The 13,873-nt window shown below is 39.5% G+C and overlaps 1 protein-coding gene across 2 annotated transcripts; it reads left to right on the forward strand.

Annotated features, from left to right (window-relative positions):
• Positions 1 to 991: 991 nt before the first annotated feature.
• On the forward strand, positions 992 to 13,581 carry LOC100353673 (cytochrome c, testis-specific). 2 transcript variants are annotated; one of them, XM_051849407.3, is made up of 4 exons: positions 1,095 to 1,233; positions 2,339 to 2,483; positions 4,821 to 5,007; positions 12,836 to 13,581. In XM_051849407.3, exons 2-4 carry the CDS (start codon positions 2,481 to 2,483, stop codon positions 12,982 to 12,984), a joined length of 339 nt encoding a protein of 112 aa, XP_051705367.1. In that variant the 5' UTR covers positions 1,095 to 1,233; positions 2,339 to 2,480; the 3' UTR covers positions 12,985 to 13,581. The 2 variants fall into 2 exon arrangements, with proteins under 2 accessions (XP_002712354.2, XP_051705367.1); XM_002712308.5 differs by lacking the exon at positions 2,339 to 2,483 and having other exon boundaries at positions 992 to 1,233.
• Positions 13,582 to 13,873: the final 292 nt, after the last annotated feature.

Here is a 13,873-nt window from a genome sequence, read left to right on the forward strand (position 1 = left end):
GGTCCAGCTCTGCCCTTTGCAGTCATTTGGGGAGTGAACCAACAGATGGAAGCCCTTTCTCTCTGTCTCTCCCTTTCACTGTCTATATTTCTACTTCTCAAATAAATAAATAAATAAATAAAATCTTCTTAAAAAATAACAAAAATTAAAATGAATTACAATTAAGATAATTAAAAATTCAGTTCTCAGCTGAATAAACCATGTTTCCTGTCCTCAGAACCAATTTTCAGCTAATGAACAGCATCCACACAGGACATTTCCAACACAGAAGGGTAAACTTCCTACTTACTTAAATCCCAACATTTGCACTACTGCATTCCTAGGTACCTTAGTTGTTTGGGAAAATTATTTTAATATCCTTATTTTTCTGCCGTGCCACCCACTTCTTGCTCAGGTAAACAGATAAGCTACTTTCCCGACCCACATAACTACAACTTCACGTTCTCACCTCTGTGCCTTGGACACCCTCTTCCTTGTAGCTTTCTCAGTCCTTCCCTCCCTATTTCCTTCTCTTTGTCACAATCCCTTTTCGCAGTTTCTAACCCTGTTCTATTCTGCTTTTTTGTCAATTAGCACTGTCAGTTCCTACTTACTACATTTCTATGTAGTTCATGCATAATAACTTTATTGCACTTTACAACTTGCCTTGGCCAGTTGTAAACCAAGGAAAATCGGGGCTGCAGGATTCAGTGCTTGTATTTTCAAGCTGCTTACCACAGTCCCTTGTCTCATCTAAGCATTCATTTTATTTTGACATGATTTGATCGCTGTGACCAAATAATCTTGGATTAAAAAAAAAACAAACAAACAAACAAAACAAAAACAAAAACAAAAACCATGGAACTCCCATTTCAAGGGAGACCTTGTAACACTGGGAATATACACAGATAATTTAATTCTTTGGTTAGGTAGAAGCAAACAAGCATAATAAGCCGGTTTCGAGCTCCTACGCTGCTGCTATGCTCCAAGTACACTCACTGTTCACGTTTAAGGCTTGGCCCTCGGCTCCAAGGCTTTCCGCCTCTGCGAGAGTTGAAGTCCCGCGAGACCTGGTGTCCAATCAGCAGCGTGGGTGGAGCCCGCCATTTCCGTGTCCACCGGAAGCACATGGCTGACCAGACCTGCGAGTGTCATCGAGGCCCTGCTGCAGAACCACCACCATCGAACTCGGGGCGCGGACTCCCGCCTGGCCGCGGCACAGGGGAGGAGGAGAGCAGAGCTACTGGCCCTGTGGTAGGGGCGGGACTGGCTGGGAGAGCCTGGGCTGAGCAGCCTTGCGGTCCTAACAGCGCAGTTTGGGCCCGGGTCTCCCTGGAGAGGAGGATCCAACCGTCCATTTTTAAGGAGTCTCACCCCAGCCCCTGCGTAGTAGGGTCACGTAGCCCCCACGTGCAACAGGAGACTTTTTGGTGAAGAGCCTCTCTGACGTGTGAGCCTTGCTCGCACACTTGACGTGGAGGCGGCCTCGCGAAGCGCAGTTTCGAAAGCTGGATTCGCGGTTCCAGCCTGGGGCCTCAGGTGCAGTGGCCGTTGCTGCCTTTGGGGGTTCACAGACGTGAGGGGATTCCCTCAGGGTCACGTGGCTGTGACTGCCCTCCGCTTGAGTATTCTTTCCAGAACAACAGGCAGAACCCCGCTTAATCTTTTTCCTTCTGTTCAGCATTCATCCTTGAAATACTCCAGTGAGCTTACCCCCCTCCTTCATCACTGCAATTATGTGGACTTAGTAAACGTTGGAAGTTTTATTAGTGCCTTCATTGTCTTCTTACACTGCAGTATGCAAATGGTGTAAACCAGCATTAAAACGTATTTCACCTCGTCCTCTTTAAGCACTCTCACTCAGTTGGGGAAAAAAATTAAGTCTGCAGTGTGTCAGCTATTGTGTTCAATACAGGGTGGCCTAGCTAATTCTTCAGTGGGTAACTACAGATTTTTATATTGCTTCACCTCTCCCCTTTCACTGCCTCTCTCCACTGCCTACAGGGTTGTGATCTCAAACAATTCTCTTCATCTTTTGTGTAGCTATAAGAGGCATGAATAGGATCTATCATATAGGACTCTTGTGAGGATTAAATTAGTTAATATATAAAGGACTTAGTGTATGCTTTACACATGGTAAGCACATACAAATATTTATTCTTATTCTGTTTAGTAAGAATCAGTAAAGACTATTCTTACTCTGTTTAGTCCTGGGATTACTTCATTCTTGGATGAGCAGTCATTCCCATTCTAAATGTCACATCTTGGCTATTTCAATGAGATATTTCTTCTTAATACTGGTACGATGCCAAATGACTAAAGGACAAAATTAGTTTCTTTGAAATTCTTATCTTCTCAGGATGTTCCTTGATATTCAACTCCTTCCCTTTGGTTTTAATGCACTTGGAAGAGAGCCATTGGTATTTACATTGGCAGGATTCAGTGATTAAAGATGGCAACGATAAACATTTTAATTGTAACCAGTGCTGGTTGTTTGAACAATGGTAATGGAAAAATTTTTACAAGTGATCTGTATATATGAGTAAGGAGTTTGTGTTTCTGTTTTTCTTTTTCATTTTTAGTGTCTGGTTTTCTGAATTATGAATAACATTTAGTGGGTATGAAAATCAATTTTGTCTTTTTTCTCTGTATAAAAAATTGTAAATACAGATTCTCTAGTTAGTACTTACATGATATTTTGTTTTTGTACGATACAAACTTTATGGTTATAGTGACTATATTTTGCTAAAAAAACCATAATTTGCATTTGTGGTAGAAATTTTCCTCTTTATAACCGCTTCTCAAAGCCTCACTGAATTCTGAACCTATTCAGATAATTAATAGAATAGATACATGTAAACACTGCATGCAGTATTTTGAGTGTTATTTGGAATGTTAAAGTAGTCTTCTCTTGAAGATTTTAAAAGATTTATTTATTTATTTGAAAGTGAGAGAGAGAGGCCTTCCATCCACTGGTTCACTCCCCAATTGGCTACAATGGCCGTAGCTGTGCTGATCCAAAGCAGGAGCCAGGAGCTTCTTCCAGGTCTCCCACGTGGGTGCAGGGACCCAAGGACTTGGGCCATCTTCTACTGCTTTCCCCAGCCATAGCAGAGAGCTGGATCAGAAGTGGAGCAGAGCCGGGACTTGAACTGGCACTGAACCGGCGATCATATGAGATGCTGGTCCTGCAGGCGGTGGCTTTACCTGCTATGCCACAGTGCTGGCCCTGGATATTTTTTCTTATTCCACTTTTTTTCAAACCTAAATATTAATAGCTTAGTTGTTTTCAAAACTGCCCAAGGAAGACTACAATCTTCCCTTTATATGGATCATTGACACTGTTAATAGATTTTCATACAGAGTTAAAGAAATTAGGAAGATACTAGTTTTGCAGGTTGTTTTTTACAGGTTGTTGTAAGTAAAATACTAGCTTTTCTCTGAGTAATAGATAACTTTAAACAATACTGTAGTTTTCAAATTCAGAAAATAACATGAACATTTTCTCAGTGTTTAAGACTGTACTGGTGGCCAGCGCCACGGCTCACTAGGCTAATCCTCTGCCTTGCGGCGACGGCACACCAGGTTCTAGTCCCAGTTGAGGAGCCGGATTCTGTCCCGGTTACCCCTCTTCCAGGCCAGCTCTCTGCTGTGGCCCGGGAGTGCAGTGGAGGATGGCCCAAGTACTTGGGCCCTGCACCCCATGGGAGACCAGGAGAAGCACCTGGCTCCTGCCATCGGATCAGCGTGGTGCACTGACTGCAGCGTGCCGGCCGTGGCGGCCATTGGAGGGTGAACCAATGGCAAAGGAAGACTTTTCTCTCTGTCTCTCTCACTGCCCACTCTGCATGTCAAAAAAAAAAAAAAAAAAAAAAAAGAGAAAAGACTGTACTGGTAAAGGTATTTTTTGTAGTTTTTGTGATAGTAATTCACTGTGTTCAAATCCATCCCAATCCCCATCTTCCATGCATTCATTCATCACAGAACAGGAAACCATTTGTTATTATTTCAAAGTATAATTTTTTGATAGGTTGAAATTATTTCTTACATTATTGTAGGTGGGGGAGGCACTTATTTATTGATGTAATGGAATTTTTGGCAGTTTTAAGCAAATACCTTTATACAGAATCTCTTGTATCTTTTTGTCACTGTATCGTAAGCTCTTCCCTGCCTAAAAGTTTTTTTTCCACTGTATTAGCACTAAATACATAAATTCAAACAGAACTCGGTAATGTTATTTCTGATTGGTTTTTGATAATGTTTGGCCTGGTCTGGTAGATTTGTTTGCAGCTGAGTGTGTAAAGTAAATGAAGAGTTATGTTACATATGTTGCAGTGTTTCATTGTTTTCTGTATGATTTTGAAGTTTACAATTCTGTTATTATAGTATACATATAAGTTGTCATAATAAATGTCACATTTAAGCTCTTTTCCAGCTTGTTCTTTTCTTTTAAATAAGAGAATGCAAAATCATATCTCTATGCTTCACATCATTTTTTTTACATGTACTGTTTGGAAGTGAAAAGAAAAGGCACATTGATTGACCTGTATAAATTAACATAATTGTGTGGTCTGAAGTAAAACCAGATTTACACCAATAGCAGTTTCTGAAGTAGCTATGGCTAGGTATTTAGAATAAGCCTGATAAATAAGATGAGTAAGTTTTTATAAAATTAGATTCTGTAATATGTAGACATATGAACACACATTAAATGGCTTTAAAGTATATATATTTTAGTACATTTTTGTTTAATATCATTAGCAGTCAGTTCAGCCAAAGTAATGCAATTCCTTTTTTTTCAGCTTTGCAAATCTGATATTTTCTTTGGTCTGTGGTTTAAGGTTCCTCTGCAGAGCAAAATGGGAGATGCTGAAACAGGCAAGAAGATCTTTATTCAGAAATGTGCTCAGTGCCACACAGTAGAAAAAGGTGGAAAACACAAGACTGGTCCAAATCTCTGGGGTCTCTTTGGCCGAAAAACAGGACAAGCACAAGGATTCTCTTATTCTGATGCAAACAAAAACAAAGGTAAAAACCAATAGTTGTGGGAGAGAACCACAGACTTTGTAGCAAAGAAGAAAGCACATGATACAGCATTATAATTTACTAATTTGCAGCCTTAAAAATGGACCCCTATGTTTATATGAAATAATGATTTGTATTATAATACCTGCTTTAGAATAACAACATCCTTTTGATCAGAATAATTAAAAATCATGTGTGGCACAGGTTCTTGCCTATGTGGGATATTTTATTTTATTCAGTGCGTAATCTTGAAAACCGTGAGCTAGTTTTTTTTAAAAATTGAATATTTTAATGGTATAATAGTGATTGTGATTGATTTTTTCTGGGTGGAAAGGGTACAACAGTAATTAAAGTGAGAAAGCATTTTAGGATTGAGATTAAAAATGGTTAGGGAAGAGTATATCTTTGAGAAGCAATTTGTTACTCCTGGATGTGGGTGTGTGTCTTTGTGTGTTTATTTAACTGGATTGCTGTATCAGATTTTCTTAAACAACAGTACAATTCTCTTTTGAATTTTTTTTGTGGCTTAGCATATCATATAGGTTAGAATTTCAGATCACTACTATTTTTAATTTATTTTTATTGAAGCGAAATCTATGTAACATACAATGAGCCATTTTATAGCATACATTCCGTAGCATTTAGTGCATTCACAATATTCTATAATGAGTCCTTCTTAGTTTCAGAACTTTTTGTTTTTATCATTCCAGAGTATCTGCACTCATTAAGTAATCTCTCCCATTTTCTCTTATTCCCATTCCCTGGCAACCACTGATCTACTTTCTATCTCTTTGGATTTGCCTATTGTATAATTTATATAAAAGGAGTCAGATAATATATGAATTTTTTGTGTCTGGATTCTTTCACTTAGTGTGATCTTTTCTTTCTTTCTTTTTCTTTTTTTTTTTTTTATGATTTTATTTATTTATTTGGGAGGAAGAGTAACAGTGAGAGGGAAGAGACAGAGACAGAAGTCTTCCATCCGCTGGTTCACTTCCCAGATGGGTGCAATGGGTAGAGCTGGGCAGATCTGAAGCCAGGAGCTAGGAGATTTTTCCTGATCTCCCACGTGGGTGCAGGAGCCCAAAAGCTTGGGTCATCTTCTACTGCTTTCCCAGGCCATAGTAAAGAGCTGGATCGGAAGAGGAGCAGCTGGGACTAGAACCAGTGCCTGTATGGGATGCTGGAGCCACAGGCAGAGGACTAACCTGAGCCACAGCACCATCCCCAGCATGTTCAAGGCTCATGTGTTAGTACCTCATTCTCTTTAATAGTTGAATTTCAGGTAATGACATGCAGCTGCATACTTCCAGTCTCTTTGTCATCACATGTTCCCTGGGTGTCTCTGGCTTCACATGGCTATTTTTAATAAGGACGCTAGCCACATTGGATTAGGGACCCATCTTATTCCAGTGTGACCTCATTTCAGCTTAACTAATCACAGCTACAGTGACCTGTTTTCAAACACACCCACATTCTGAGCTAATGGGGGTTAGTAGCTCAACATATCTTTATTTGTGAGACATCCATATAAAAGGGTATTATAGATATAAAACAAATCCATAGATAATTGATAAAATACCCATACTGTAAGTAGATAAGGACAATCATATGGTGCTGCATTAGACACCCTGCTTGGGACACCCACCTGCTTGGGTGTGTGAGTTCATATCCAGGTGTGTGAGTTCAAGTCCTGGAGACGCTCTAGGTTCTAGCTTCCTGTTAATGTACACCCTGGGAAGCAGTGGTGATGCCTTCAGTGATTGTGCTCCTGCCACCCACATGGGATTGAGTTCCTGGTCCTGGCTTTGGCCTGGCCCAGCCCCATCTGTTGTGCACATTTGGGGAGTGAACTAACAAATGAGAGCTCTCTGTCCTTCTGTCTCTCCTTTCACAAATAAATTAAAATAAATAAAAAAGGTAAATAAAAAATAATGTAATCTTTATGTCAGGAATATTTTGCCATCTTTAAAAATATCAGTATATTGGCCGGCGCCGCGGCTCAATAGGCTAATCCTCCGCCTGCGGTGCCGGTACCATGGGTCCTAGTCCTGGTCGGGGCACCGGATTCTGTCCCGGTTGCTCCTCTTCCAGTCCAGCTCTCTGCTGTGGCTTGGGAAGGCAGTGGAGGATGGCCCAAGTGCTTGGGCCCTGCACCCGTCTCTCTGGGAGACCAGAAGGAAGCACCTGGCTCCTGGCTTCGGATCAGCATGGTGCGCCGGCCGCAGCCCGCTGGCCACAGCAGCCATTGAGGGGTGAACCAACGGCAAAAGGAAGACCTTTCTCTCAGTCTGTCTCTCACTGTCCACTCTGCCTGTCAAAAAAAAAAAAAAATATCAGTATACTTATTATTGACACAATATTGTTGTATTTGGGATGTGAAGAATGTTGGCTAATAGGTGTTATGTAACAATTTGTTCTTTGTTGTGAGTTTCTGGAAGGAACCTCTGAAACGCTGTAATTTCTCAGATGACAGGAGTGTCTTTTTTTATCATAGTTGGCACCTGGCATAGGACATGAGGTTATAATAAGATGACTCATGATGAGCTCCTAGATACATTCAGGATTAAGACTGACCTTGCTTAAAAGAGCAACCATGTGATTAGAGAATTAGGACTTTGAGTTTGGTGATGTTAGTCCAACCTCTAGGTGTCAGAATGGGGGCTAGAGACTAAGTCCAGTCATGGAGCCAGTGCGTCAGTCAGTCTTGCTCAAGTGATGAAATCCCAATTTAAAATTCTGGAGTGGGTGTTGTGGTACAGTAGATTAAAGCTGCTGCTTGGGATGCCTGAGATTGAGTCCTGCCTTCACTTCTATTCCAGCATCCTGCTAGTACTCCCACTGAGAAGCAACAGGTTATGCTCAAGTAGTTGGGTCCCTACCACCCATGTGGGAGAGACCTGGCTTTGGCCTGGTCCAGCCCTAGCTGTTATGGACATTTAAGGAGTGAACCAGTGGATGGAAGATCTCTCTCTGTCACTCTGCCTTTCAGATAAATAAAGACAAGACAAAACTCTTGTGTTTGAGATCCTGCCAGACCTCTTCCTATGGTTCTGGATCTAGCTGGTCCGGATTTGTATCTTTTATCATTAAACTATAACTGCTAAGTAGAGTGTTTTTTTGAGTTGGTGGGTTGTTCTGGGGAATTATTAAGTTTGAAGAGATTATGGGAACTGCCAATTTTTTCTGGTCAGAGGTTTGAGTGGCCTGAACTTGAAGCTGGCATCTGAAGTGAGAGTGGTCTTTTAGGGGACTGTGGAGTCTGTACCTACAATGAGCAGTTTGTGCCAAACTTGCATTGCATAGGATTTTCAGTTCACAGACTACTGAAAAGAGTCAGTTAGACTTTTAAAAAAAAATATATTAGAGAACAAGAGAGAGATACAGAGACAAGAGAGCTTCTTTCCTTTGGTTCACTCCCTATACTCATACCATTACATTTTCCACTTTAATCATTTTAAGCATATAATTCTGTGGCATTAAGCACATTCTCATTGCTTTGCAACTGTTCATTTACAGAATATTTTTGTTTCTTTCAAATTGAAACCTGTACCAATTAAACAGACATCAATAACCATCATTCTACTTTTTGTCTTTGTAAATTTTACTACTTTAGTTATCTGATGTAAGTGGAATCTGACAGTATTTTTCCACTTGTTACTAGATTAGTTCAGTTAGTGTAATGACTTCAAGGTTCATCCATGTTGTATTGTGTCAGAATTTCCATCTCCTTTATCACTGAAAAATCCTCACCTGTATATGGTTAGAAGCACATTTTCCTTATTCATCAGTGGAGACTCAGGTTGCTTCCACCTCTTGGCTATTGTGAATAATGCTACTATGAACTTGGGTGCACAAATATCAGTTGTATTTTCATTTCCTTTGGATATATATTCAGAAGTGGAATCATAGAATCCTATAATTGTATAAATAACTTTTTGAGGAACAGCCATGCCATTTTCCACAGTGGCTGTACCATTTTATGTTCCCACCAGCAGTGTACAAGAGTTCCATTTTCTCCACATCATTGCCAACACTTCTTATTTTCTGATCTTTTGATAGTGGCCTTCCTAATATATATGACGTAGCATCTCCTGTGGTTTTGATATGTATTTCCCTAACAGTTAGTGAGGTTGAGTCATCTACATTGTGTTTTTAAAACATCATTAAGTGGAAAGTGAAAATAGTATTTGTATGGTGCATTGAAGTGCCATTGCATTTTTGGGCAGTAATAATTGAAGCAAGTTTTTGAAATAAATTGTTTGAATTAATTTATGATTTTTCCAGAGTTGTATGTTAATAAGTGACAGAACTAGGATTCAAACCGAAGTTTTCTTGGGACTTTAAAGAAATCAAATCATGGGGTAGCATATTAGCTAAACAAACTTATTAGTGATTAGTCTTTGTTGTGTCTAATCTTGTTAATGCATGCAGTCGGATGCACTGAGTTACAAATGTGTCAGTAACTAAAGTATTTTGATGTTCATGTTCATTATGCAAAAATTCATATAATCAAAAGAATCCTTCCCAGTACGAATGATCAGGGAAATATGTATATTCATTTTTCCCAACCTTTCCCTAGTCCTCTCTCTTTATTGAATAATTTTGGTAAAGTCTGTAATCTCAGTATCCATATTTATATTTTAAGTAATATCCATGTGCTTCTGTTATTTATCTACTTTAAGCAACATCTGTTTATTCTCCACCATGAGGGGTTAGAAAATCAAAGTGTTTATGTTTCCCATTTTTTCACACTGTCTCCTAGCTCCTTTTACTCTGATATCATTTATACTATTACAGCCCACATGACCATAATTATACCACAGTTGTTTCAACATTTGTTCTACATTTAAATGGCATCAATGGGTATTCCCAATTTTTAAGTGTCTTCATCTTTTGGTTTATAGATGATTATATGATACTAATTACACCAAGAAAAAATTACTTGGAAGAATGTTATCTCAGTTCTTGGATATCTGAAAACATCTGAGGATTTTAATTACATTTCAATGGCAGTTTGGTTGGGCATAAAATTTTGGGGAGACAAAATTCTCAGTATATTGTACACTTCATGTTAACTTATGGTTTGGAGAAATATGTAACTAGCCTGATGGCTATCCTAAATGAGTTACTTGGTTATATTCTTATTTTATTCTTTTCCCCTGAGTCTCAATAAAATTCTATTGAAATTTAGTAACTTTGTTTGGTTATGTCTAGGCACCTATTGAAATCTTTCAGTATATTCTAGAACATGTTGTGTTCTTCTAGTTAGATTCAAGCTTTTTATTTTTGAAAGTTTTCCTGAAATCTGTATTTTAATTATTTTCTGCTATTTAATTTGTTTTTAAAAATTTTACTTGGGTCAGCAGTTGTGTGGATTGTGAATTTCCTTTGTCTGAATATTGTTTCCGCTTTGATCTTAGAGCTAGAAAAATTATTTTAAATTCATTCTTCTTTCTATCTTTTTAAATTAATATTTTGAATCCTGATTGTTCCATCAGCAACGTGTGTTTCTTTTGGTGTAATTTATATATTTTTGTTTTATCAGTTTCTACTTGAGCCTTCTAACTGCAGTGAGTCCTTGAACTATAAAGATTATTTTTGAACGCTGGAAGTATGTTCATGATTTTTATCTGCCTAATGTACATACTTTTTGATGCATAGTTTTCATTTAACTTTTGTTCTTTTTATTCCCTTCTGCTGTGTGTTTGTGTGTGGTGAGTATATGTGTCTGTTGTGTATATTTATTTTCAGTACTCTTGTGCTGATTCCTTTTGGTTATTATTCATATTTTGATGGGGAAAATTCTTCTTGGACTAGTTATTTGTAGAAGGATAGTAAGGGTGAGTCTGACAATTCCAGTTATGTTTTGTTTGGGGTGTCAGTTGACTCTTTACTGCAGCTTGCAAAGACTGGCAGCCCTAGGTTTATGCAGTCTCTGCAGTTTCTCTTCTGTCCTGTAACAAGTTGGAGTTCTTTCAAAGATGGCATGTTTGTGTTTTCTTTTTCGTCTTCTATTTTTTTTTTTTTGGACAGGCAGCGTTAGACAGTGAGAGAGAGAGAGACAAAGAGAAAGGTTTTCCTTTCCGTTGGTTCACCCCCAAAATGGCCGCCAGGGCCGGCATGCTGTGGCTGGTGTGCTGTACAGAACCGAAGCCAGGAGCCAGGTGCCCCTCCTGGTCTCCCACGCGAGTGCAGGGCGCAAGCACTTGGGCCATCCTCCACTGCACTCCCGGGCCACAGCAGAGAGCTGGACTGGAAGAGGAGCAACTGGGATAGAATCCGGTGCCCCGACTGGGACTAGAACCCAGGGTGCTGACGCCGCAGGCGGAGGATTAGCCTAGTGAGCTGCGGCGCTGGCCTGTGTTTTGTTCTTTAGTCCTTGCTTTCCCGGCTTTTGATAGTGTATACTGAATTCTTCTTCTCTTGAGATCATTGGTATAAGTATCCTCTCATTTTGGTCTAGGTTTCATGTCTTTGTTGGTTATCCAGTAGTGTAAAATGTAAGGTTATAGGTGCTTCTTCAAGAGTTTTATAGGGCTTGTGTTGTGGTGTAGTGGGTTAAGCTACTGCCTTTAGCTCTAGCATCTCATATAGGTGCCAGTTTGAGTCCCAGCTGCTCCACTTCTGATCCATTTCCCTTTCCAATGTGCCTGGAAAAGCAGCAGTGGATAACCCAGGTGCTGGGCCCCTGCCCCTATGTGGGAGACCCAGAAGAGGCTCCCGCCTCCTGGCTTTGGCCTGGCTCAGTCCTGGCCATTGTGGTCATCTGCAGAATGAACTAGCAGATGGAAGATCTCTTTCTTTCTCTCTCTCTGCCTCTGCCTCTTTGTAACTCTGTCTTTCAAATATATAAATAAATCATTTTAAAAAAAGAGTTTAATGAAAAGTGGAGCTAGCATTTCTGTTTCTCTTTGTCCATATTCTTTTTGACTAGTTATGGAAAGGAGAAATAGACAGCCTTTCTCTATCATCTTAAACCTGAATTTATGAAATTATAGATTTTTATAGAAATCTGGGCAGAGGTACTTGGTGTGTTTGGTAGAATGAATGTGGAAATTGAGTTAGTAGTCACAAATTCTTAACTCTAAAGTAATTTTGTCATATTAAGGCAATTACTTTCCTTTCTCTGGGTTATCAACTTGTCATCTACTTGGGTTAAGTGATCTCCAGGATCTTTTCTATCAGAAACTATCTGTGGCCGGCGCCGCAGCTCACTAGGCTAATCCTCTGCCTGTGGCGCCGGCACACCGGGTTCTAGTCCCGATCGGGGCGCCAGATTCTGTCCTGGTAGCCCCTCTTCCAGGCCAGCTCTCTGCTGTGGCCAGGGAGTGCAGTGGAGGATGGCCCAAGTGCTTGGGCCCTGCACCCGCATGGGAGACCAGGAAAAGCACCTGGCTCCTGCCTTCGGATCAGCGCTGTGTGCCGGCCACAGCGGCCATTGGAGGGTGAACCAACGGCAAAGGAAGACCTTTCTCTCTGTCTCTCTCTCTCACTGTCCACTCAGCATGTAAAAAAAAAAAAAAAAGAAACTATCTGTGATTCTAGAAGCTGAAGTGCTGCTTAGGTGGAACATGAATGGATATAGTATAGTTTATTGTTATACTTTGGATAATCCTAAACAGCTTATAACTACTAGATTTCTACAGAGAAGTCAGGAGTGGAGATTAGTTTTGGAATTTTCTTCTAAGTTAGAATCTATAAATATTCTCATTATAATTACCTTGCTATTGAGTGCTAAGGCAGTCTTATTCACATATTTGGATCACATCAGAAAGTTAGCCCTACCAATGTCATTACACAAACTGAAAGCATATTTTCACCTTTGTAGGTATTGTCTGGGGAGAAGATACTCTGATGGAATATTTGGAGAACCCAAAGAAATATATCCCTGGAACTAAAATGGTCTTTGCTGGTCTTAAAAAGAAGACTGAGAGAGAAGATCTTATTCAATATTTGAAACAGGCCACGTCTTCATGAAATGCTATTGCGGCTTCAAAAATAGCAGTTATAAGCCAGAATTTTCCAATTTTAAATATTGTGTCTTTTAAAAAGTCATATTTGATCTTTCTTGATCAGCGTATAGTAAATATAAAGGTTTAAAATAAAGGTTGATGTAGTTGATGTGTTTAGTGCTGATCACATGCACTCCACTGTGAATGTGTGTTTGCTCACTAAGGATGTGGAGAGATCAAGATGGAAGAGGAGAGGGAAGGAAACTGAAATCTATTGTGCTTCTGTAGTCAAAACACACACACAATATTTTATAAGCCTAGCAACTGATATTGATGATGGAGATAGTGTCCATATAGTTATTTCTCTGTAATTTAAATACAAATCTAAAAGACATTAGCTTTAGTTTTCATTCAGCTGTGCTTAGTTATTTGTTTTGCTTTTACTGTAAGCAATATTTAAAGTAACTTTAGGGGAAAAAAGTAAAGAAAATGAAATTAAGTAGTTGACTTTATCTTGAGAATATTTTCGGGAAAAAGAGTGAGTTGTTGATTTTGAGTGATATATAATAAAACCAATGGGGGGAGAAAAGCATGTCCTGTATTAATAAACATTTATATCATATAACATGTAATCTTCTTTTATTCATATTTTTACAAAACCTTGCCAGGTATACCCAGTATTACTAAGTAATATAAAGTTGGCTACAGGGAGACCTTGAGAGAAAGGGAGGAAAGAAGACACAGCGCCACCTCACCATAAATATAGAAAGAGGCCCTACCCTACTGTAATGGGAGGGAGGCTGGGTGGGTAGGTCTATATCTGGAACCATGTGGAGAGTGAGGCAGACTGTGAAACAGCTATGTAGTACCACAAGTACTCTATCAACCAAATGATACTGTTCAATGTCAGAAAG

Source organism: Oryctolagus cuniculus, chromosome 3 (assembly GCF_051225735.1).
Source record: "Oryctolagus cuniculus isolate XC-2025 breed Fujian yellow rabbit chromosome 3, ASM5122573v1, whole genome shotgun sequence".
Lineage (NCBI taxonomy): Eukaryota > Metazoa > Chordata > Mammalia > Lagomorpha > Leporidae > Oryctolagus > Oryctolagus cuniculus.